Source organism: Eulemur rufifrons, chromosome 15 (genome assembly GCF_041146395.1).
Source record: "Eulemur rufifrons isolate Redbay chromosome 15, OSU_ERuf_1, whole genome shotgun sequence".
Lineage (NCBI taxonomy): Eukaryota > Metazoa > Chordata > Mammalia > Primates > Lemuridae > Eulemur > Eulemur rufifrons.
This window is the reverse complement of record NC_090997.1, coordinates 10,745,508-10,771,815: the sequence shown is the minus strand read 5'-3', so window position 1 is coordinate 10,771,815 and position 26,308 is coordinate 10,745,508. Positions and strand designations below refer to the sequence as shown.

Genomic DNA, 26,308 nt, shown 5'->3' with positions numbered 1-26,308 from the left:
TGGGCTCAAGTGATCCTTCTGCCTCAGCCTCCCAAGTAGTTGGGACTACAGGCGCGCACTACCACACCTGGCTAATTTTTAATTTTTTTTTGGTAGAGATGAGATCTTGCTATGTTGCCCAGGCTTGTTTTGAACTCCTGGGCTCAAGTGTTCCTCCTGCTTTGGCCTCCAAAAGTGCTGGGATTATAGGCATAAGCCACCGTGCCAGGCTTAACTTTTAAATGATTATAGATTCATAGTGTCTTTGTCTGTTTTGTGTTGCTATAAAGAAATACTTGAGACTGGGTAAATTATAAAGAAAAAAGGTTTATTTGGTTCATGATTCTGCTGGCTGGAAGGTTGGGTATCTGGTGAGGGCTTCAGGCTGCTTCTGCTCATGGCAGAAAGCAGAGGGGAGCAGGTGTGTGCAGAGCTCACATGGGAAGAGAGGAATCAAGAGAGACAGGAGGGCGGTGCCAGGCTCCTTTTAACAACCAGCTGTGAAGGAACTAACGGTGAGTACTCACTCACACCTCCCCTAACCCAGGGCACTCATGTGTTCATGAGGGACCTGCCCCCATGGCCCAAACCTCCCCGTTAGGCCCTACTTCCCAACAGCACCACACTGCAGATTAAATTCCAACATGGGATTTGGAAGGGACAGACATCCAACTATAGCATATAGGAAGTTCAAAGATAGTACACAGAAGCCCCAGGTACCTTTCACCCACATGTGGACTCCTGTAACCACCACAGTAATGAAGACACGGAACTATTTCCCCACAGTGGTCTCCCTCACGCTACCCCTTGACAGTCACACCCACCCTCTCCCTCCCAACGTTATTTGCCCCGGCAACATTAATGTGTTGACCCTCTCTATAATGTTACCATTTTGAGAATGTTATATGAATGGACTTGTACAGCATGTGCTCTTTTGAGACTTTTTCATGCGGCACAAACTTTTTAAGCTCCATTCAGGTTATTGCAGGTATCCATAGTTTAATTCCTTTTCACTGCTGAGTAGTGTTCTGTGGATGTGCCACAGTTTGTTTAACCATCTATCTGTGGAGGGACATCTGGGTTGTTCCCAGTTTTGGGCTGTTACAAATAAAGCTGCTATGAACACTCACTCATAGGTTTTTATGTGGACATAAGTTTTTATTTCTCTGGGATAATGTCCAGGAATACAATCGCTTTTCTTATGGTAAGTGCAAATTTAGTTTTTAAAAGCAACTGCCAAACTTCAGGAGGTAGAGAAAAGGGAACCCCTATACACAGTCGATGGGAATATAAATTGATGTAGCCATTATGGAAAACAGTATGGAGGTTCCTCAAAGAGCTAAAAATAGAGCTCTATATGATCCAGCAATCCCTCTTCTGGGTGTATACCCAAAGGAAATGAAATCAGCATCTCCAAGAGATATCTGCATCCCCTTGTTCATTGTAGCATTGTTCACAGTAGCTGAGATATGGAATCAACCTGACTATCCATCAAAAAACGCATGGATAAAGAAAATGTGACATATATACACAATGGAATACTGGTCAATCTTAAAAAAAGAAGGAAATTCTGCCATTTGTGACAATGTAGATGAGCCTAAAGGACATTATGCTAAGTGAAATAAAGCAGGCACAGAAAGACAAATACTGCACGATCTTACTTATACGTGCAATCTAAAAAAGTCAAATTCATAGAGGCAGAGTAGAATGGTGGTTACCAGGGCAGGGAATGTGGGGGAAATGGGGAGGTATTGGTCAAAGGGTAAAAAGTTTCAATTAAGTAGGATGCATAAATTCTAGAAATCTAATATACAGTAGGGGGACTATAGTTAAAAATACTGTATTGTATATTGAAATTTTCTAAGAGTAGCTCTTAAGTGTTCTCACAATACACATGTAAAAAAGGTAACTATATAAGATGATAAATATGTTAATTAGCTTGACAGTAGTAATCAGTTTCACTATGTATCTGTATATCAATCTATCACATTATACACCTTATATATACAATTTTTATAAATAAAGAAACTGTCAAACTGTTTTCCAGAGTGGCTTACCATTTACATTCCCACCAACAGTGTGTGAGTGATCCAGTTTCTCCCCATCTTCACCAGCACTGGGTCTTGTTCCTATTTTTTATTTTGGCCATTTTGATAGATATGTAGTAATATCTCATCATTACTTTGCATTTCCCTAATAGCTAATGATGCTGAACATCTTTCCATGTGCTTATTTACCATTGGTGAAATGTCTTTTCATGTCTTTTGTCCATTTTGTAATTGGTTTATTTCATTTTTTACTGTTAAATTTTGAGACTTCTTTATATGTTGGAGATAAGAGTTTTTTAAGTCGTATAGTTTGTAAATAGTATCTTGCAGTCTACAGCTTGTCCTTTTATCTTCTTAATAGAGTCTTTTGCAGAGTAAAAGTTTTTAATTTTGATGAAGTCCAATTTATTGACTTTTTTTCCTTTTATGGATCTGCTTTTGGTGTCATGTCTAAGAGCTCATCAATAAGCCCCAAGACTTTTTCCTATGTTAGCTTCTAAACTTTTGTAGTTTTATGTTTTACATTTAAATTGATGTTCCATTTTGAGTTTATTTGTATTGAAGGTGTTAGGTTTACATTGAAGTTCTTTTTTATTTTTTGACATCCAGTTGCTCTAAAATCATTTGTTGAAAAGACTATCCTTCTTCCACTGAATTGCTTTTGCATGTTTGTCAAAAATCAGTTGGCCATATCTGTGTGGGTCTATTTCTGAGTTCTCTATTCTGTTCCATTTCCCCTCACCAATACCACACGGCTTTGACTACTGCAGCTATGTCATATAAGTTTGAAACTGGGTAGATTGATACCTCCAACTCTATTCTCCTTTTTCAGAATTGTTTTACCTCTTCTAGTTCCTTTGCCTTTTCATATAAGTTTTAGCATAATCTTGTCTATGTCTGCAAAAATATCTTGCTTGGATTTTACAAAAATTGTATGAAACCTGCATATCAATTTGGGGAGAACTGACATCTTTACTATGTTAAGTCTTCCAATCCATGAATGCTCCATTTATTTAGATCTTCTTTAATTTCTTTCATTAGTGTTTTGTCATTTTCAGCATACAGTTCCTATATATGTTTTGTTATATTCACACCTAAGTAATTCATCTTTTGTGAGTGAGTGTAAATGGGGTTATATTTTTAATTTTGATTTCCATGTGCTTTTTGCTAGTCTATAGAAATATATCTAATTTCTGTATGTTGATCTTATATTCTATAACCTTGCTGAACTCACTTATTAGTTATAGGAAATTGTTGTTTGTTTTTTGTAGTTTCCTTGAGATTTTTTACATGGACCATCATGTCATCTGCAAACAGGGACATTTCATTTCTCCTTTTTTGATGTGTATGCCTTTTATTTTCTTTTCTTGCCTAATTTCACTGGCTAGAACTTCCAGTACTATGTTGAATAGCAGTGGTGAGTATGGACAAGCTTGCCTTACTTGTTCCTAATCTTAGTGAGAATCATTCAGTTTTTCACCATTAAGTACATTAGCTGTAGGCTTTTTATAGATTTCTTTATCAAGGTGAGGAAGTTCTCCTTTATTTCTAGTTTTCGGAGAGTGTTACTGATGGGTATTGAATATGCCAAATGCTTTTTCTGCATCAATTGAGAGGATCATGTGATTGTTCTTTAGCTTGTTAATATGGTGAATACACTGATTGCTTTGCAAATACGGAACCAGCTTTGCATCCAGAATAAACTCCACTTGGTCATAATGCATAATTATTTTTATGTATGTTGGTAATATTTTATTAAGAATTTTTGCATTTATATTTATGAGGAATATCAATCTATAGTTTTCTTTCTTCATATTGTCTTTGGTCTTGGTATCAAAGTACTACTGTCTTCGTTATTCTATTTTCTGGGAGAGATTGTGTAGAATTGGTGTTAATTCTTCTTTAAAAGTTTGGTATAATTCTCAAGTAAAACCATCTGGGCCTGGAGATTTCTTTTTCTAGAAGGTTTTAAATTATATATTCATTTTTCTAAGTTCTTATAGGGGTGTTCAAATTATCTCTTTTATTGGGTGAGTTGTGGTAAGTGTACTGAAGAGATTGGTTCATTTCCTCCGACTTGTCATATTTATGTGTGAGGGGTTGTTCGTAGTATTATCTTATTATCCTTTTGATGTTTGCGGGGACTGTAGTGATATCCCTTGCTGTATTCCTAATATTAGAATTTGTGTCTTTTTTCTTCTGTTTCAAACCTTGCTAGAGGTTTGTCCATTTTATTGATTTTTTCAAAGAACTAACTTCTTGTTTCATTGATTTTCTCTATTGTTTTTCCTGTTTTAAATTTCATTGATTTCTGTTCTTATCTTTATTATATTCTTCTTGCTTTGGTTTTATTTTGCTTTTCTTTTTCTACGTTTGAACTTAGATTGAGGTGCAAGCTTAAATATTGATTTGAGACTTTTACTTTTTTCTGATGAAAGCATTTTGGTGTTTTTCCTCTCAATTTCCCTCTCAATACTGCTTTCCCACAAATTTTGATATGTTGTGTTTTAATTTTTTTTGGTTCAACGTATTTTTAAATCTCCCCTGGGAACTTCCTCTTTCACCCACAGCTTATTTAGAAGTGTGTTTAGTTTCCAAATAGGAGAGTTTCCTGTTATATTTCTGTTATTGATTTTTCATTTGATTCCATTGTGGTCAGAAAACATACATTGTATGATTCCAATTATTTTAAATTTGCTGGTGTTTTGCTTTACGGCCCAGAATGTGGTCAATATTGGTATAAGTTCTGGGAATGCTTGAAAAGTTGTATATTCTGCTGTTATTGGGTGGAGTGTTCTATGAAGTTTGGTGGATGTTTTTCTTGAGTTCTTCTACAGTCTTGCTGCTTTTCTGTCTAGTTGTTCTATCAATTATTGAGAGGGGTTGTTGAGGTCTCCAACTATATAATTATAGATTTGTCCTTTCTGTTGTCAGTTCTATCGGTTTTTTTTTTCCACATAGTTTTCAGCTCTGTGTTTTTGGTGCATACACATTAGGTGTTGCTATATCTTCTTGGTAGATTGACACTTTTAGCATTATGTAAAGTCTCTCTTTGTTCCTGGTAATTTTGTTTGCTCTAAAGTCTACTTTATCTGATATTACTATAGCCACGCTTTTTTCTTTTCTTTTCTTTTCTTTTTTTTTGAGATAGAGTCTTGCTCTGTTGCCTGGGCTAGGGTGCCGTGGCATCAGCACAGCTCACTGCAACTTTACACTGCTGGGCTCAAGTGATCCTCCTTCCTCATCCTGCTGCTTATTATCTTTTGATTAAAGTTTGTATGCTATATTTATTTTAATCCTTTGCTTTCAACCAGTGCATACCATTATATTTAAAGGGAATTTCTTGTAGACAGCACATAGTTGGATTACTTTTTTAAATCCACTCTGCCAGTCTTTGTCTTTTGGTTGGTGTATTTAGACCATTTACATTTAGGGTAATTATTGATATGTTAGGCTTAAGTCTACCATTTATTTTGTTTGTTTTCTGTTTGTTCCTCTGTTTTCTGTTTCTCCGTTTTCTTTTTCCTGCCTTTCTGTGAGTTACCTGAACATTTTTTAGAATTCCATTATGATATATCACAGGATTTCTTTGTGTACCTCTTTGTATAGCTGTTTTAGTGGTTGCCCTAGGTATCACATATGTACATAACTTACCAAGGTAATACATAGTATACACATAACTTGTGTTGCCATTTACCAGTTTGAGTGATGTGTAGAAACTATATCTCCCTTTATGTCCTTTTACCCTTCCCCATTTATAATATTATTTTAAATATTTCTTCTACATACCTTGAAAACCTCACTAGACATTGTAACAATAGTGTTATAATTTTTGCTTCAACATCAAACATAATTTAGAAACCCCAGAGGAAAAGTCTAATGTATTTATGCGTATTTTTGCTCTTTCCATATTCTTTCTTGCTTCCTGATACTGTAAGATTCCTTTTTAAAAACCATTTCTGGCTGGGTGTGGTAGTGCTATAATCCTAGCACTCTGGGGAACCAAGGTGAGAGGATCGCTTGAGGCCAGGAGTTCAAGACCAGCCTGACCAAGAGCAAGACACCATCTTTACCAAAAAAAAAAAAAAAAAGAAAAGAAAAGAAAAATTAAGCAGGTGCAGTGGTGCACACCTGTGGTCCCAGCTGCAGCTGCTCAGGAGGCTGAGGCAGCAGAATTGCTTGAGCCCAGGAGTTTGAAGTTGCAGTGAGCTATGATGAAACCAATGCACTTTAGCAGGGGCAACAGAGAGACTTTGTCTGAAAACAAAACAAAACAAGACAAAAAACAAAATCCCATTTTCTTTCTGTTTAGTATGTCTTTTAGCCATTTTCTTAAAAAGTAGGTCTACTGACAACAAATTATTCTTTATCTGAGGATGCCTTGATTTCCCCTTCATTCCTGAAGGATTTTTATTTCACTAAATATAAATTGTTGACAGTTCTTCTTTTAGTGCTTGAAAAATGTTGTGTTTGACTATGATATGTCTTAAGATGAATTTCTTTGAGTTTATCCTGTTTGGGATTCACTCAGCTTCTAGAATGTGGAGGTTTGTGTCTTTCACTAAGTTTGAGAAGTTTTCTTCCACTATTTTTCTTTCTTTCTTTCTTTTTTTTTTTTTTTTAAGACAGAGTCTCACTCTGTTTCCCAGGCTAGAGTGCTGTGGCATCAGCCTAGCTCACAGCAACCTCAAACTCCTGGGCTCAAGCGATCCTTCTGCCTCAGCCTCCCGAGTAGCTGGGACTACAGGCATGCACCACCACGCCTGGCTAATTTTTTCTCTCTATATTTTTAGCTGTTCATATAATTTCTTTCTATTTTTAGTAGAGACGGGGTCTTGCTCTTACTCAGGCTGGTCTTGAACTCCTGAGCTCAAGCAATCTGCCCGCCTTGGCCTCTCAGAGTGCTAGGATTACAGACCTGAGCCACCGCGCACGGCCTTACTATTTTTCTTAATACTCTTTCAGCTCTGCTCTCCTCCTCTCCTTCCATGTCTCAAATGCCACAAATCTTGGATCTTTTGTTATAGTTCCATGTGGCTCTGTGCAGTTTTTCAGTTTTTTCCTCTCTTTTGTTCAGGTTAGGTAATTTCTACTGCTCCACGTTGAAGTTTATGCTTCTTTTTTCTGTTCTCTCCATTCTGCGGATGAGTCTATCCATTGAGGTTTTTTTTTTATCTTGGTTGTTGTATTTTTTAGTTTTAAAGTTTCCATTTGGTTCTTCTTTATTTCTTCTATTTCTTTTCTCAGACTATTTCTTGGCTACAACTTTCTAGGTATTAATTTGTTTCCAGTGTGTTCCCAATGGCTCGTTGACGCGTTCTAACGTCTTTGCGTGTCAGCACTTGTGTTGCTGACTGTTTTTCCTCATTCAGTTTGGTATCTTCCTGGTTTTTGGTATGATGAGTCACTTTTTATGGAAGCCTGGACATTTGGGCATTGTGTTATAAGACTCTGGATCTTGTTTAAATCATGTGTGTCAGCAGAACTTCTCTGACTCAGCTCCTGCGGGCAAAAGTGGGGCGCCACGTTATTACTGCCAGGTAGGGGTGGAAGTCTGGGTTCTCCTCTTGGCCTCTGTTTGACACCTGGTGGGTTAGGGTGGGGGGTGCTGGGATGGCCCTCCTTATAACTGCCGGTGGGGCTGGGAGCTAGGCCTTCACCGACACCACCCTGGGTGGGAGGGGAAGGGGCAGCCTCCACGGCCGTTGCTGGGGAGTGGCCCTGATGAAACTGAGCAGTGATGAAAGTTCCGATGTTCTGCCGGTCCTCCTCTGACACCACCCCAGGGGGAGGGCCAGGGGCACCTGGTGACTGCTGGGTGTTCGTGAAAGTCCAGGCTCCCTGTGTGGTCTCGCCTGACTCCATAGTGGGAGTCCTAATGTCACCCCAGTGGATGAAAGTCATGGCTTCCCACTTGGCCTTCTCTGACCCCAGGATGGGGATGGGGGGCTTATTACAGGGTAGAGGTCTGGGCTCTCTGCTTCAGACTTTGCTTGTGTTGCAGGTGAGGTGAGGCTGCATTTTTTCCTGTGGTGTTTGGCTGGAGTAGAGCAGTTGTGTTTAAAAGTTTTCTGTTTTAGCCTGGCACTGTGGTGTGCCTGTAGTCCCAGCTACTCAGGAGGCTGAGGCGGGAGGATTGTGAGTTCGAGCCCAGCCTGGGCAAAATGGTGAGATCCCGTCTCCAAACAAACAAATAAACAAAATGCCAAACAAGATAAAAATTTTCTGTCTTGGTCCTTCAGCTAGAGAAAGCAAGCATTTCTTAAGGCGTTTCTTCCAGTGTTTGTTGGCATTTCTGGGTTGCAGTTTCTCCAGTATCTAGTCTGGGACATACGGGGTAAGAAGAAAACTCGGGGAACTCACTGTGGTGGTGCTGCTTGGGTCCTGTGGCCCCTGGCGAGTCTTCTGCTCTCCAGCTTTCATAGTCACCTCATGTTTGCTTTATATGTGCGTTTGTGTGTGTGTGTGTGTGTGCATATATATACATATATATATCCCCCTCAGATTTTTAGTGCTATGTAGTTATGTAGTGGGAAGAACAGGAGAAAATACCTCTATTCCATCTTCTTAGAAGTGGAAGGTCCTCTACAAGCATTTTTTAAGAAATTTAATTTTGAATGGCTTCAATGATTCAAAAATAAAAATATATATAAAAAGTGAAAAATTTCTATCCTACCCTGTCCCCGTCACCCCTCCTCCTGCCCTACCCCGACAACCACTGTTAGTGGTTTATTGTTTTTCCCCAGTTTTTTTTTATGCATATGAGTGTAATTTCTACTTTTGAAAAAACACAACAGCTGGCCTATGTTAGACAGAATTTTGCACCTAACGGTATATAAAGCATCTTGGTGGCCAGTATCAGTACATAGAGAGCTACTTCATCTGTGAAAACGCGGAGTATTCTGCTGCATGGCTGTCTAGTAGCTTGGACATTAGGTTGTTTTCAGTCTTTTGAAATTATAAACAGTACTACAGTAAATAGTCATCTATGTATGTCATTTCACATTTGTATGTCTGTGAGATAAATTCCCAGAAGTGGGATTCCCAAATCCCTGAAGTCTTGCAAGACGTGTTCATGCTCTGAGACAGTTGCACGAGAGGCTGCCAGGTGAACCTTATTAAGGCTGTGTCTATGTCATGGCAAAGTCATAGTCAATCTGGAAAAACCAGTGCCTCTCCTGGACACATGGCCCATGGGCCTCTTTGGATCGGAAGGTAGGGAGAAGGGTATGGAGGGCAGGTAGTTGGAAAGGATGTGTTTGTCCCCAGATCTGTTTCTATTTTGTTACCCAATGACCAGGCTGTAGCTTTGGCTGACTCTAGAATGGTTAGAACAAGCTGCTCACCATGATGGCTCCTCTGACTCTCCAGTGGTCTCTGAAAGTGACATGGGGGAAAGTTGGGCCCATAGAGCATGCGGGCCCCTTTCCTCTTGGGCCCCAGTTTCTTCATCTGCAGAATGAAAGCATGGGGACAAACTTCTGTTGAGCGAGGACACTCCCCCTTCTTCATCAAGAACAGCGCCCCTCCAGCGGGAGCATCTGCAGGGGCACAGGCAGGATTCCATTTGAAGGGAGCTTTCCGCTGCTGAAGAACAAGGAGCAGGAGGAAGAAAAGGAAGGAAGGAATAAAGATGGAAGAAGGGAAGTAAGGAAAGCACTGGCTGGGACAGCCTCTGGGAGTGGGCAGTGGTGGTTACAGTTGCCACCAACACAACCCAGGCACGGAACAGTCTTCTCACCACCCCCCAGGTTCCCCCATGCCTCTCTGTGGTAAACCCCAGCCCCTGGAAACCACGGATTAGTGGTTTCTCTCCTGCTGGTTTTGCCTGTTTCAGAATGTCGCATTTATGGAATGAGGCAGTGTGCAGCCTTGTGAAGCTAGCCCCTTTTCTAGTGCATTTGAGATGTAACAAGTGTGTTGCATGTATCCGTATTGGTAGCTTGTCCTTTGTGTTACTGAGTAGCATTGCATTGCACGTGTGTGCCACAGTTGCTGATCCAGTCACCAGTGGAAGGACCCTGGGGTTGATTCTGGTATGAATAAGGGCGCTGTAAACATTTGTGTAGGGGCTTCTGTGCGCACATAGATGAAGCATCATTGCTGGGCTAGCATGGTAAGTGGGCGGTCAGGGACGGGACAGAGTAGGGCATCATTGGTCCTGTTAAGCTTGCCAGACTGTTGAAAGGATAGAACAAGTGTGTAATTGAAGTGTACGGGAATCACAGAGTTTGCACCACACAGAGGCTGAGCCTCCAGAAAGGACACAGAAACTAGTCTGTCATCAGGAGCCTTGGTCAGGGCATCACACCCCCCACCCCCTTCCGCTGCTATCCAGGGGCAAGGCTGCCGTGGCCTCTGATTTCTGCATTTCCCGCTCATGTCAACATTAAAACATTTCTATTTTTTAAATCCAGGTATGTTTTATAGTAAAAACATTCAGTACAATAGAACACAGTGTAAAATGTGAAAGTCCCCCTTCACACCCCTGTCCCACACCTGTACCCAGACCTTACCCATGGTAGCATCTTCAGGCAATTCCTATGCGTGCTGCTCCCTGTATTTACACACACACACACACACACACACACGTGCACACACACACACACACACACACGTGCACACATTGTGTCTAGGGATATAGCTTTATCTTCATTTTAACTGATATAAACGGGGTGTTACGATATGTGTCACTCAGCAGCTTGATTTTTGTGAACTAAATATGTTTGGGCCATCTGATCTGTGCATGTTAGCACACACAGATCTGCCTCATTCTTTCTAACTTCTGCACAGTACCTTACACTAGACATGCAGCGTCATTTATAATATTTAGTTCTTTTTCTATTCATGGCCAGTTTGATTTGTTTCTAAGTTTTGCTGTTATATAAAATGTTGCAACAAACAACCTTTTATATATAGTTCTTTGTGCACACCTGATTTATTCTCTCCTGTAGACACTAGAAATGGAATTGTCTGCAGGAAGTGGACGCACATCTAATATTTTCATAAATCTGGACAAATTGATTTCCTAAAAGGATGCGCTAATTTATATTCCCACCGTGAGCTTTCGAGACTGCCGGTTTTCTCACAACCTCATCACCACTGGGAAAAGCCAATTTTTTAACTTTTTATTAATTTACTAGGTGAAAAATGATCCTCCAACGTTGTTTTAATTTGCATTTTCCCATTTACTAATAAAATCAATCTTGTCTTCCGTATATTAATTTTCCGTGGGGCATTTCTTTGGGTTGCAGTTTTTGTCCTTTTCTGTTTTTGCTTTTATTGATTTGTTGCCCTTCACTTACTGATTTCCCACGTTCTTGTTACATTCTGGATATCAATCTTTGTATAACGCATGGGTTATTTTTTTCTATCTTGTTGCAATTTTTAAAACATTGTTTGTAGTATCTTTTATCATGTACAAGAATTGCTTTCTAGGTAGAAAAATCTATTTGTCTTCCCTCCTGGCTGTGTGTGGGGGAGCTGTTTGTATGGAGAGGCCAGTCCTTCTCTGGGGACAGGTGAGTGGCATTTCTCCCAGAAGCCTGCAGAGGCATGTTTCTTCAGGGACAAAGCTCACTTCAGGACACCTGAGGACAACGCTGAAGACGCTGACAGCTGCAGGGAGCACTGTGTTTCCTACTAGGGTGCCTGAGCTTTCCCCTTGAGCAGCCAGACCCAGGGGTGTCGTCCCAGGTCACCTATGGGGAGAACACAGTCACGCCTTGTGCCTGGGGCTGGCACCTGGCAGGCCGCAGCGACTTGCTTAGACTCCTTCCTTTTCCCGTCTTCCTGGGGTGTCACGGGCCCTGCCCATGGAGACCCTCCCCACTCCCTTCCCTCAGTCCCTCAGGCTCAGGGTTCTCTCCTCAGGAGCCCGGAATACAAGGCCTAGGCCAGGGCTGGGGAAGGGGTGAGCCACCTGTGTGCCCACACTGGAGTAAGCCTCCTGCTGGCCCCCTGGTTGCGGAGCCGCCTCCCCCTCCTGTGTCTCCCTCCTCCTCCTCCCCCAGGCTCCTCTGGAGCCATGGGCTCAGGGGTAGGAGAGGGGGCCTGACAACCAAGCCACCTCTCTCCTTGAGCTCTCGGGGTGGACACTGATGGGCTGAGGACATTATGTGGTCCCTGGGAAATGGGCCCGATCCATCAGGGCTGCCCCGCACCTCTGAGAAGGAAGAATGGGCCGGGCGCGATGGCTCACGCCTGTAATCCTAGCACTCTGGGAGGCCGAGGTGGGCGGATCGTTTGAGCTCAGAAGTTCGAGACCAGCCTGAGCAAGAGCGAGACCCCATCTGTACTAAAAATAGAAAGAAATTATATGGACAGCTAAAAATATACATAGAAAAAATTAGCCGGGCATGGTGGCACATGCCTGTAGTCCCAGCTACTCGGGAGGCTGAGATAGGAGGATTGCTTGAGCCCAGGAGTTTGAGGTTGCTGTGAGCTAGGCTGACGCCACGGCACTCACTCTAGCCTGAGCAACAGAGTGAGACTGTGTCTCAAAAAAAAAAAAAATAAAAATAAAAAATAATAATAATTAAAAAAAAAAAAAAAGAGAAGGAAGAATGGAGGACACAGGCCCTGTGTGAGGCAGGGGGAGGCCTGGGAAATGGACATTTTAGGAGTGGACGAGGGGGAGGCGGAGCCAGGAGACCCCCTCCCCCAGGTGCGGGAGCACCTCTGGGCCCTGAGAGGCCTCCTCTCTGCCCCCCAGGGCAGCCACAGGAGCTCAGGGGCTCTGGCTCCCCCTTGCCCAGCATCCCCCATGGTGGGTGGGGAGACGGAGAGGAATGGAGATGGGAGGAAACTGTGGTCAGCTCAAGTGCTGCCTTGCTCCTCTCCCTCTCCAGACTGCCCCTCACTTCCCGGTAGCCCTTCTTTTCTTCATGTCCCCTAGAAGGATGGGCTAGAGACAGTTGACAGGGTCAGAGGGGCATTTGGATCCTGATCACGCTGGACCCCATGGAGCTCACACAGGCCTGCCCGGTGGGTCCGTGAAGTGCTGCCGCCCTGGGAGGTTCTGTGAGTGCAGGAGAGGAGAGAACAGAGGAGAGGGGAGGAGGGGAGGGGAGGGGAGAGCCAGTTCCAGGATCTGGGTGCAGAGGGGCCTCGGCAAAGGTGGAGGAGATGAGGGCTGGAGCACAGAGCAGTGCTGAGCAGGGCTCACGGGGGAGTGGCGTTGGCTGGGGCTTAGGGGGAGGCTTAGAGGAAAGAGGAGCCTCAGTTCTCAATTCTGGTCTGCCTGAGACCTTCGCTGTCCCCACACTTCCCTGCCCTGGGAAGCCTGGTCCCGAGCGGAGCCCAGGAAGGAAGATGAGAACCAGAAAAAAGAGGCAGGAGCTCTGCCTCTGAAAGCTCAAACTGCCCCTGGATACCAGGATGCTCCCAGGACCTTAGGGGTGAATGGAGATGGGACAGGGTTCCACCTCCTTTCTGAGATTGTGTCTGCCTCTACGGGGCTCAACTGAGGTCATGGCGTCCTGACTAATGTGACCTCATAGCAAAGTTCCTCATCCTTGCTGGGCTCCTTCCACTGTCTGGTGCCCACTGGTGTCCCATTCTTCTGTCCCTCCCTGGCCATCTCCATGCTAATTCTGCTCCCCTCCCTGTCCCCTTCCCTCAGCCTGTGCTGGAATCTTCCCCAGGGCCTCTCCACCCACAGACTCATAGCTGTGTTCCGGGCTGGCTCCTTGCATTTGTGTCCTGTGCTGCTGGCTCCCTGGTAGCCCTGAGCTGGGCACGGGGAAGCGTTCAGTTTGTGCTCACTGACTTGCTCTCACGTGGAAGGGATGGTAGAACTCATCTCCATCCCCTTCGTTTTCCAGAGAAGGAGCCAAAGGTTCAGAGAGGGACACTGACCTGCCCAAGCTCACGCATGGCTGAGCTGAGAGAGCAAAGCCTCGCCCACCCCTGGCCCCTCTGCTCCCTGGGCTCCTGTGCAGTGCCCCTCCCCGCAGCATCTACGGGCTCCCGGACTTCCAGGGGCCATTGAGAGAACTGAGGACGGGAAAGGGTGAGGGTGGGGAAAAGAGGGCAGACCAGAGAAGCTGGTCCCCTAGAGACCAAGTGTGGGATGCAGGATGCAGCTTCAGAGCTGGAAGGAAACTTAGGAAACAGCAGGAATAAAATATTCACGTAGTTTTATTATTTACAAAGTGTGTTCATTACCATCGTTTATCTTCATCCTCATGTCAGTGTGGTGGTAATATTTATCTCCCTACGGATGAGGAAACTCAGGTCCCGAGAAGGTCAGTGCCCTGTTGACAGTGGCAGATGGCTTTGCTGGGACCCAGGCTCCTGAGCTCCATCAGGGTTTTCCACCGTGTGTGCCATCTGCAATCAGCACAGGAAACCAGGAAGATGGTCAGGGATTGCCATGGAATTGCATGCCAGATGCAGAGGTGGCCCCTTCCCTGTCCCATGACATGCGGAGTTGGTGGCCACACCGTTCTGACAAGGAGGAAGGCTGCTCCTGACCACTGCTGGCCAGAGAGGTGGCAGTGAGTATGGGACCCAGCTCGGTCAGTTTCCTAATCCTGATTTTTTCCTTTTTTTCCTCTACTGTCCACTGAGAAGAGGAAGCTATCAGGGCTCCAAGTTCACCTTCACCTCTGCTCACACATTATTCTGCTGTGTCATAATTGAGTTCTCTTTCTACCATCCCTCACTCCCTCCAAAGCTCAGCATTTTTTTCAGTGTCCTTCATATGTCTGGTGCTTTATGAATGTATCATCCTACTTGCAAATCCAAATGGCTTGGTAACGTGGATAATACCAGTTCTGTGTTTACCAGTGAAGAGCCTAGGGGTAGAGACCTTAAGTGCCCTCCCTGGGGTCTCTCAGTAGGTAAGAGGGAAAGGCATTCTTTGTTCTGCAACGGCAAAAGCAACGCTGCCACCTGCAGTGATGTGAAAAGTAGAGCATGTACCCAATGAACCGGGTTGCCCAGCTAAGATTTCCAGGCAAAGCGTTGAAGGTGCTACCTGGCTTCTCCCTGTGTCTCATTGTAAAAGGAGAGAGGAGAGAGAGAAATTATAGTCAGGACTATTCAACGTGAAGGAGCTGGGACTTGACTTTAAAACTCCCAGCCTGCAGGCGATAAATGATGCTAAAATAAAATCCAGGCACTTTCAGGGATATGCAATCTAAAGATGAAACCAAAGGTGTGACTGTAAAATCCCTTAAAACCTCAGAAAGATCAAAGGTAACGTGTTTAGAGCCTGAAAAACCAAATTGTTTTCTTCCACTGTACTCTCAACACAGAACACTTCTGTGACCAGACGTGTGGGTGCACCCACCCCGGGCCCCACCCGAGAAATTCTCCATTTCTCTGCAGACACCAACTGGACGTCCTGCAATTCAGTTCGCTTCTGACATTAACCAGGGTCAGCACAGACCCCGCAGGTTGAGGGCTCAGTCCCACGAGCCTGCCCCCTCTTCAGATGCCAATCGCAAGCCCCAGGTTGTCACCTGTACTTCTGACTGACTAGCTATAAATCGGGTTGCCATGAACCCTGTCTCAGGTTTTGTAATTTTCTAGGATGACTCACAGAACTTGGGAAAACACTTACTTATGTCTCCTGGCTTATTATAATATTATAATAAAGGATGTGCTATAGGATTAAGATGAACAGCCGGGTGCAGAGACACATAGGATGGGGTCTGAAGAGTCCCGAGCACAGGAGCTTCTGTCTCCGTGGAGTGGGGTGCACCACCCTCCCAGGACGTCGTGATGTTCACCCACCCAGAAGCTCCTCAAAACCTTGCTTGTGGGGTTTTTCCAGTGGCTTCACCATGCAGGCATGATTGGTGACTAACTCTATCTCCCTGCAGGATGGGAGGTGGGGCTGAAAGTTCCAAGCTTCTAATCACGGTTTGATCTTCCTTGTGACTAGTCCCCATCAAGGAGCCCACCAGACGTTGCCTCGTTATAACCAAAGATGCTCCTATCTCCCAGGAAATTCTAAGGGATTAAAAGTTCTGTGTCAGGAACCAGAGTCAAAGACCAAATATTAGACAAAAGGTCCCCCTAGCACCCCTATTTACAAGGGTCTTAGAAGCTCTGTGTCAGGAACCAGGGTCAAAAGCCAGCATACGTATTTCTTATTATTTCACATCATGCCTCAGACAAAGGGCCCTCGAGTGAGTCTAAGGTATGTGCTTCCCAGATTTTTTCAGTCAAACATTAAGGCTTCCAAGAAGCTTGAAGATATTATCTCTTAGTCGACCGAGAGGCCGGGGATTTGGAAGGCTCATCCGTGAGTCTGCATGGGCCCAAGGTCACCAAGGACTTGTGGCAGGAGCGGTGACAGTGGCACTGAGCCAGGGGTTAAGACCCTCGAGGAATGAAGAGGAGGACCCCAGGTTAGATAGGACCCGCAACAAGGATGGGTGGTCCACAACGGTGGGAGAGTCTAATGGCAGCGAGTCAGCTGCTGGGTGGTTTCGGGAAGATGGGAAAGTAGGAAGGGTCAGAGGAGCACAGAAGACACCAAGCCCACCCTCAGGCCCAGTGGCACGAGGCAAAGGACAGCAATGAGCTACCCCCCAAGAGAACTGCAGGGAAGGCAGCATCCTCAGAGCAGAGGCAGTTTTCAGGGAGAGTGGGAAGGTGACATTCAGAGACAGATAGGGGCTTGTGTTCAGGGCTGTGCACTTCAGAGGCCAGAGTGGAAAGGTTTATGGATTTGGTGAAGAGTGGGAAAAGGGACTAATTTAATGGATTTCAAATAAGGTCTTACTGAGACGGGATTCTGGGGTGATGAGGACAGGGGCATCCTGGGCTTCTCGTGGTGACTGGCATGAACAGGGATGAAATAAAGACACCGAGAGGCTGACTGTGGGGGATGGCTGGGGGACAGGAGTCTGTACTGGCACGAGTGGAGGTCTGGGATCACACTCGCTCCTGGGGAGGGGCGTTTAGTGGAGAATCTGGGGTCCCTCCTCATCCTGCTAAGTGGCGTGCAAGCTGGGTGAGGGGCGGGACAGCAAACGGATACAATTTGTATAAATCCACGGGAGGGTGAAGAGAGCTCCAGACAAGTTCTGAAGCTGAGTGACAATCAGATGACTTCACGGAGCAGGGAAGGCTGGTAGGGGTGGGAGGAGAGACAGCAAGTCATTTTGCCTGAGTCCCCCAGACCGGCTTAGCAGTCAGAGGCCTGGACATCTCAGCAGGCAGAGTGGAAGCAGGTGCTGGAGACCAGACGGTGGCTTGGGGGTCTGTTTTAAGAATCGGTCGGACTCCTAGATCCTCTGCCTCCCGTGAGAGTGAGAGTAGGTCAGCTGCCCACTTCCTCGCTTCCCTTTCGCCGGCCACCCGGCAGAGAGCTTGAGGTTAGTCTCTGGTGAGGGTGAGTCACAGAGGTGCTCCGCTAGGGCACCAGGCACGTGGAGAAAGGGCGTGATGGGGGCTGAGTGGGAACAGACACGGGGCAGGGAGAGCCCCTCGCTCTGCGGCAGTTGGGGCCTAGAACCCTGGAGCCAGGTTGACGCCCCCAAGGAGGGCAGGCAAGAATCCCTTCTGGAGAAACTGAGCTGTCAGAGAGAAAAAATGGGCCCAAGCTGCTGCCCGATCTGTGTAGAGCCACAAACCCCGTGGCAGACACACAGCCTCTGAGCTCTGCAAGGCCATGGGCTGCTGAGAAGCAGCAGAGGCTTCCAGAAAGCTCTGAGGAAAGACAGAGGCCCATGGAAGGAGAAGACAAAAGACACAGCAGGCGCTCAGAGGAAACAAAAAATACACAAAGCTTAAAAAACGTTCGAAAGTTAAAACTTTAATATTTCCAGAGACAATACGGCACGCCAAAATAAAACACGCTGTGCTATAAAAAGGAATATTCGCAGAACAAACGGACCGTTTAGAAATGAAAAAAATGTGATAGTATAAATTGTAAACATTTGGATAGAATGTAACCTAGAGGAACGTTTCCAGAAAGGAGGAATAAAGAAAAATAGACGATGAGCAGGAGAGAAAAGATAATAAAGTTAGAGGCTCAGTCCGGAAGGTCTGACATCGGGACAGTAGGTGTCAGAGAGAGACCAGCCCCTCGGGGGTGACAGGCCTAGGGTAGGATGCAGAGTGACCTCAGGTGCTGTGTGTGAGCAGCCCCCTGCCCGGCTGGTGCAGAGGAAAGGAAGTTCGCTGCTCGCTCCATCCTGCAGCCGCACTGGCGGTGGTGAGAAGGACGGCACAGGGTGTGCAGTGCCGGCAGGGCGAGGGACTTCAATTCCCAGGTGGCAAAAATGCACAGAGGTGTTGCTGGGAAGGGTCGTATCAGGGGACCCAGCCAGGAGGGGGTCCGGGGACGGGACACCAGTCAGGTGTCTGGGCGCTGGTGCCAGGGGGAGGGATTTGGAGGAGGCCGAGCAACACAGTGGCCCTGGCAGAGTGTGGCTGAACAGGGGGAGACGGAGGGAGAAATGCTGGGGCAACCTAGGTGTCCGGCTGGGGGTGTTCAGTGTAAGTCACAGGAGGTCCTGGTTTGTTCTGGGCTCCTGTGCTGGGCCCAACAGACCAGACCAAAAAGGAGTCACACGTGCTGAAGTTCCACAGTGCCACCAGGCTGAAGCGAGGTTGCTCATCTGACCTTCCAAGAAATCCGAGGGGGCCGGGTGGAGGGGGGATGGGTGGGGAGAGAAGGAACAGCCAAATCCCCAAACAGGCCACTTTTAGCCGGAATGCCAAGGAAGTCCCCCCTGCTTTAACCTTTACAAGGAAAGTAACATTGAAAAGACCAACCACTTTTTGTCCTCGTTTCTGCTCTCTTCAGTTGTGTTCTGTCGCTAAACACTGTCCAGGTTGCAAAGGGGAGATCTCTAAACCTCTTCTGATTCTGACGGCTGTCTGATTCACAAGTTGTTCTTTGCTCAGATAAACTCCTGTAAATTAATCCTGTCTAGGGTTTTTCTTTCATCAGGGGCTACAGACAGGAGGAGGAGGAGGAGGAGAGGAGGAATTGTCATTAGTGGCTCAGGTTTGGTGGGAAGATGCTGCCCCGGGCTTTGCTCCCATAACCCAGTGGCGCTGGCCCAGACCCTGCGCTGAGCTGGGTGGGGGCCTGGGGGGAAGCCCTAGGCTCCGGAGGGAGAGGGAGCCAAGGGCTGCGGGTGGGGTCAAGTTCTGGCCTTTTCTTTGCAGGGAAGGCAGAGCCCAGGGGTCAGGGAGGAGCTCCTGGGCGTCTAGGCTTGGGGGAGACTGGCCACCCCCCTGGGGTCCGGTGGCTCGGTGGGAAGCGCCCGTGGGCCGAGGGCCTGGGCTGAGCCGGGCGCAGCAGAGACTGCCCTCCATGCGATGTCGATGCCGCACACATCGGTTCCTGAAGGCCCTGAGATGTGAGGAGAGGGAAGAAACACAGGAAGGGGCTCGAACCCTAACTGTTCTTTGACCCTGTTCCCTCTCCCCGAAGCCTGCCTGCAGCCTGCCCCTCCTCCAGCAAGCCTGCTCCTGGCTGGCCCTGACTGTTTCCCACCCTCTTCACTGCTGGGGTTCACAGCCCCACCTAGGTTTTCCCCTACGTGTCCCCTTCTCCCCAGAGCTGGTGGCTCTTCCCCTCCTGTGTCCACCTTCTCTCCCTGAGGACCGGAGTGAGGCAGTCCTGGGAGGTGGGTGTTGCTGGAGGGCAGGTGGGGACGGAACTTCTGGTTGTGCAGGTCAGTGTCACTGATGGGGTGGGGGGAGGGGATGGGGGAGGAGTAGAGGGAGACAGAGAGGGCAGGTGAGTGGAGGGGCGGGAGGAGGAGAGAGACAGAAGGACAGAGAAAGAGACAGAGAGTGGGGTGGGGGAGAGAGAGAGGAGCAAACAGAAATGTGGATGAGATTCCTGCGAGTCTGCAGCTGTGGAACAGAGGTGGACCTGTAACGTCCACGTGAGCGTGTCGGGTGGACCGACTCTGTGAGGCTTTAATTTGGGGAGCCCTGTGCGGGATAGTTTCCCACTCTGTTCCCTGGCTGACTCCCCCCAGCCCTCTGTCCGGAGCAGAAGCCGTCCCCTGCTGCAATGCCCCAGCCTGACCCGCACCGCACTCACCAGAGCAGCAGGGCGGGCAGCAGCAGGCTCTTGGCCAGGAGGAGTCCGTAGAGCCCAGGGAGCAGGGCCCTGGGGACTGCGGGGCCCAGGTGGGGCGTGGAGCTGCGTGGCCTAGAGGGCAGAGAGGACAGGCTGGGCAGGCAGTCTCCTCTGCGGTCCCTTGCCCAGGCCTCGGTGGCTGCGGGTCCCACCCTGAACTCACTGTGGAGGGGCAGTGGTGGCAGACGGAGCCTCAAGGGTCTCTGTGGCTCCTCCAGCTGGGGGCACACAGCTCTGGGTCTGCGACGAGACCAGGTTGGGCAGAGCCCAGGTGGCCTGTGTGGAGGTGGGGGCTGCCAGGGGAGAGAAGGGACAGTGGGTTAGCCGGTGGGACAGCCTGCCTGCAGGAAAGCCGGGTCAGCGAGTTGGGCCAGACTGGGAACAGAGCCCCTTGGCCGAGGAGAAAACTGATTTGGGAGGGTGGGGACTGTGTTGTGAAGTCCCTGGCTCAGGCTTAGACAGAGCTGTGGCCTGGGCTCCACAGGGCGCCCACAGGAGCACTGCAAGAGGCTTCAGGAGGCCTGGCTGTCTCCCAGCTCCTCTGCACTTCTGGGCGGCTGCCTGCCTCAGCCTCCTCAAGGATGGGGACAGTCACCGCCCTGAGGGCCCTTTCTTCTCTGACCTCCATTCTTGTCCTCACTCCTCTGTGGCTGCTTGGGGAAAGGAGCCCCTTGCTGGGAATGTGAAGGGCTGCTGTCACAGCCCTGGCCCCCACAGTCCCCACGTGCTTTGCATGGCCCCTCCCGACTCTGAGACTTCGTGAGCTGCCTGCACACCACTCCCACCGTTCACCTTCCCAGGAAGCCCCCAGCCCTACCTGTGCTCAGAGCCCTTGTTGGTGGGTGGTGGGGGGGAACAGCTGTCTCTGGAAAAGTGGTGGGGGCCACCAGGGTCAATGGCTGCTGTGGATTGAGGGGGGCCCAGAAGAGGAAGAAAGTGGGGTTGGTTCCAAGGCTGTGAGAGCAAGTGCGGACTGCCAATGTCCTCTACTGGGCCCACATCCCCATCCCTGTCTTGGAGGGGAGGAGCTGCCCGGAAAACTGGGGGAAGAGAGGGCAAGGGCAGGGAGGGCTAGAGGAGAGGGCGCCAGAGGCTGGGACATCCCACGTCCCAGGGACTGCCCTGGAAGGCCTTCCCTGGAGAGGGCCCCAAGCCCACGGACACATGGACACGATGCTGTCCCACAGGGGCGCTCTCTCTGAGGCTGCCTGGGATGCTGGCCAGGAACAACCCTGTGCCCAGCCTGGAGGAAGTGTTTGGGGCACTCTGGGAAAATTCTAGACCTGTGCTAGTGAATGTGTGACCTATGGACTGGCGCTGGTCCATGACCTGTTTGTAATCCGCCCACAACAAGGTAAGTTTAAGAATTAAGAGTAAGGATTGTAAAACCTTTGTCACTTTGATACTGCTCAACATCCAAGCACGTGGTTAGTAAACTCGTCTCACCTGCTTGAACAGGGTACAGACCAGCTTGGCTGCTGCCAGACTGGTGTGGGGAGTCGAATGTGGAGTGAGCTGTGCCAGTAACACACAGGACCAGGTTACAGTGTGTGACACTTTAAGGTTAGTTGTTAGCTATAACCCAAAACTATATAAACACCTGAAAAAAAGTATTTATTTTTTACAATTGTTATTTTTAAATGATTTTCATTTTTGATCTAATCTTTTTTTAAAATTTAGAGCTTTAACATGATTAGCTAATTTATGGTAGGGCTGTGATTACCTAATTAGAGTTCTAATGAACAGATAGCAAAACAGGAGTTTTTGTTAAGAAAAGATACTTCTGTTTTGTAATGTGGCAGTAACATTAAACCAAATGAAGATGGTAGAATTGGTGCCCAAGAAATCTTTTCCTTCTGAGAGTATTCCAAAGAGTTTGTACTGGTTTTGTTTGAAAATAGAATCCCTCATTGCGGTAGGTAGAATAATGGTATTCTACCAAAATGTTCACTCCTGGAACCCCAGGAACCTGTGAACATGTCACCTTTTATGGCAAAAGGGACTTTCCAGATGTGATGAAAGTTAAAGACCCCGAGATGGGGAAGGTATCTTGGATTATCCAGGGCAACTTAATTATACAGCTCTGTAAAAGCAGAGACCGTTTCCTAGCTATTGTCAGAGACAGACGCAACGTGAGAGGGACGCAGGAAGGGGGCCACGAGCATAGGAATATGGTGGCCTCTGGAAGCTGGGGGCAGCCTTCAGGGTACGGCCAGCAAGAAAACCCACAGCTGCAGGAAACTGAATTCTGCCAACGATCTGAATGAGCAGAAAACGGATTCTCTCCTAGAGCCTCCAGGAAGAAACACAACCTGCTGACACCTTAATTTCAGTCTCCTGAGACCCACACTGGGCTTCCAAGCTACAGAACTGTAAGATAATAAATTTGTGTTGTTTTGAGCCCCTAAATTTCTGGTAACTGGTTATGGCAGCAACAGGCAACTATTGTTCTCGTACAGTGTGAGTTTTGTAGTTATAATTAGTAGTAAAGTATTAAAACTTAACGAGTTATTTGTTGAAATGTATTCGCTAATAAAGCAAATACACCATAAAAACAAGTGGCATATACATATACAACATAAATACACAAGTTCAAAACAAACTATTTTTTTTTCAGGAAAAAGAGAGTATTGGATTAAGAAGCTTTTAAAAGCAATCAGTATTTGCTTATAAACCTTAGTTTAGCGGGTTTCTTGTGAAGTAACACTTTGTATTGCAAAGACTTACAATCCATATACAATTGCTAAAACGTTATTGAAAGACTGCTATGGAGACTTTTGGTTCACAATATTGGGTTAATTTACAGAAATGAAGGGAGCTTAAATATCACTTTTCACTGACACCTTAGGTAGAAATATTTCAGGAAATGGATAACGACATGGAGACCATCTCTTAGAACATATAAAGCTAGCAAAGCATTTTGCATGGCAATTGGAAAAATGCACAAATATTGTTAGCATACCTATTGTTTTACTATATGTGCAATTTGAACACAATGATATGAAGGAATTCTGTATCTTTTAGCTTCATTGCCCAAAACACAACTAGCTCTGAACTGTATGAAACAATGAAAGATCACATTATCAAAGTGTGATTTGTGCTAAGTTTCATGTAGGAGTATGATCTGATGGATGAAGTTGCTATGACAGGAAAACATTCTGGAATAGTGATCCAGATTAAGAAGCCTTGGGCTACATTGTAAATCAATGCACTGCTTCCTTCATTGAGAAAGTTTTGCTATGAAAAAAATATGAACAGTGTGTGCTGACCAACATGGAAAAAATTGTCAATTACAAAAGATGAATGTATGAAATTTAAAATCATTCCCTTTATTATTATCACGGCCAGCCATTAGTGCATACCAATTTACAAGGGGAAAAGTTCTGTTGAGAATGTTTGATCAGTGGAAAGAACTCCTAATGTTTCCACAAGACGAGAAACCAGTTTAGTACAAATTTTTGAAGAAGTAAATTGCACAATCAGACTTATTTATATTATAGTTTTGATGTTAATGTTTCCATGCAAGGAAGGAATGCAACATGCTTTTCAATGGCAAATAAAATCTAAGTGCAAAAGTGAAATATGCTTAGAATAGTTTCTATGAATTGTTATGACATGTTCATAATAACAATTATCAACAAAATAGATGATTTTGATATTGCATATCTGCACAAGTGCTCATGGAGAAACCTTAATTATTTGTTAGAATGTTTTCAATTTTGTTTTTTGTCAAAAGAAGAGTCTGCAGAGAAATTAATATAATAGATCCAGAATTCATTTTTCCCATCAAAAGATAATTTAAATTAAACTATAACTTCATAGGACAAAATTTTGGAACTGGCTACCGATGAACGATTGAAGATGCATTTTGAAAATACAGCATCAGGTGCTTCCTTTTGTAAAAGTTAAAAATAACAATATTGAGCTTGTTGAAATTGCTTTACAATTCCTTCTATTTCTGCCAACATACTTCTGTGGGACCAGTATTCTACTATGAGTGTTATTTAAAAAAAAGCATCAATACAATTTCTTCATCCATTATCTCTTAAGAGACATGATGTCATAAATAGCACTCAGATTAGGCAAGTTAACAAGTAAGAAGAGTACTCATTTGTCACGTTAAAATCATTAAATATGGATATACAGGGTGTTTGTTCAAAATGTGCATATTGGCATTTAATATGGAGAATTGCTATTTCCCTTTTAACCTTGTGTTTAGTTATGACTGGGGAACCACAAAACATTATGGGTATGATGTTAGGCCACTATATTAATCACCTTCATGCATACTTTCAAATGACGGATGTGTACAGTTTTTATAGTTTAAATTTTTCCCTATGTTATATTTATTCTGATTATATTTGTTGAAATGTGGTTTTATATCTATCAAACCTAATAAACACTTCGAGCTTTGCTTTGTGTTTTTCTTTTATCTCATTTTATTTTCTAGTAATTTGTTTTTACTGTATTTTACAAAAAAAGTAGTCACTTATGAATTACAGATTTTTAAAAAAAAGGTTTTTCACCACAGATTCTTTGAGAAGCTCTGCTCTAGGCTAGAGGTTGGCAAACTTTCTGTAAAGAGTCAGGGATAAAAATTTGGGCTTTGTGAGCCATGCATTCTCTGTCACAGCTGTTCAACTCTGCTGCCGTAGCATGAAAAGGGAGATACACAACAGGTACATGATGGGCATAGCTGTGTTTCAGAACAGCTTTACTTGGCATTAAAATTTGAATTTCTTATATAATTTTCATACGTCACAAAGTATTATTTTTCTTTTGATTTTTTTTCCCCCAACCACTTAAAAACCATTCTTAGTTTTCAGGTCACAGTTTGCTGACCTCTGATCTGGACCAGGAGGGATGAGCAGGTCCCCACCCAGATACCACCGAGCCCGTGTGAGTCCCCGGCTCCACATGGTGGGGCGGGTTTGCAACCAGTGGATGCGCATTTACTGAACACCTGCTATGTGCCCAAGACGCCGGGCAGTCTTGGGCCCTCCTGTGGTGGGGTCACATGGACGTGACTGGTCAGCATGCTCAACTGATGTGTTTGACCCCTTTGAGCATCTCTGAGGAGGCCACTGGCCGCAGGCAGACAGTGTGGGGTGGCTGCACGTGTGCATATGTGTGACCCGGGCACCTGTAGCCTTCCTGGGAGACTGGGGCGGGGCGAGGCTGGCTTCCGTGATTGGGAAATGGGGGTGATGGAGCAGCAAGAGGGAGGGAGGGGCATTCCCCCTTTCAGGGAAGGGGCTCACCTGGAGACACCGCCAGGTAGAATTTGACGGACTTAGAGACAGGGTTGCCGGAAGCACGGTAGATTTTACACCAGTAGTGTCCTGAGTCTTCCTCTCTCAGACTAGTCATGGTGACAATGAAGAAGCCAGCAACAGGGTCATCCCAGATTGAGAATCGAGAGACCTGAACCTGCGTCCAGGGCCTGGAGCTGGTGACCAGCCTGGTGCACACAAGAGCCGACACCTCCTTACACCAGCCCTTCTTCTCGTAGAACCTGCTGGCCGGAGGGTACTGGCATCTCACAGAGAGCTGCTGCCCTGCTGTGCTTTGAAGTTCATGAACCTTGGGTAACGCCCAGGAGCCTGGAGAACAAGGCCCCAGGTCAGGGCCACGTGCAGAACCTGCCTCACACCAAGTCTCTGGCCACAGAGCCACCTGCTCCCTGCCCGACAGCCCCCACCGACAGTCCCCACCGCACCCTTCCCCTCTCCTCCCCAGGCTCCTCCTCCCCTCACCTGGGAGCAGCAGCAGCAGCAGCAGCAGCAGTTCTGGGAGTGCTCTCCAGGCCGGGCCCTTGTCCTGTGTGTTGGTGGGAAGGGACATGGGGGCAGACTGGGCAGAGGGAAAAATGGATGAGATGAAAAATGAGACAGGCCAGGGCCTGGCTTGGGGAGGTGGGAGACGGGGGGAGGGGGGCGGGGGAGTGGGGGGCAGGTTCTGTGGGTACAGGGAAGTGGAGGCCTCTGGTTGCAGGCCTGGCTGGGCCTGGCCGGCTGGCACACAGCTCTCTGGCCTCTGTAGATTGCTCTCCCTGGTGCCCAGCCTCCCTTCTGCCAAGACCCACCCCTGGGGGAGGAGCTGAGAGGGCCAGGAGGAAACTGTGGTCAAGTGGTAGACCAGCTCCCTCTGTTTCCCCCCTGTGCACGGCCTCTTATTTGCAGGGCCCTGGCTTTGCCGCATCTCCAGGGAAAGT

At 46.6% G+C, this 26,308-nt stretch overlaps 1 protein-coding gene across 1 annotated transcript; it reads right to left on the bottom strand.

Annotated features, from left to right (window-relative positions):
• Positions 1-13,987: 13,987 nt before the first annotated feature.
• NCR2 (natural cytotoxicity triggering receptor 2) lies at positions 13,988-25,938 on the bottom strand. Its single transcript, XM_069489052.1, is given in 7 exon segments — positions 13,988-14,024; positions 19,232-19,311; positions 19,314-19,353; positions 20,056-20,166; positions 20,258-20,387; positions 25,356-25,697; positions 25,851-25,938. Coding segments are annotated over 7 exon segments (828 nt in total).
• Positions 25,939-26,308: the final 370 nt, after the last annotated feature.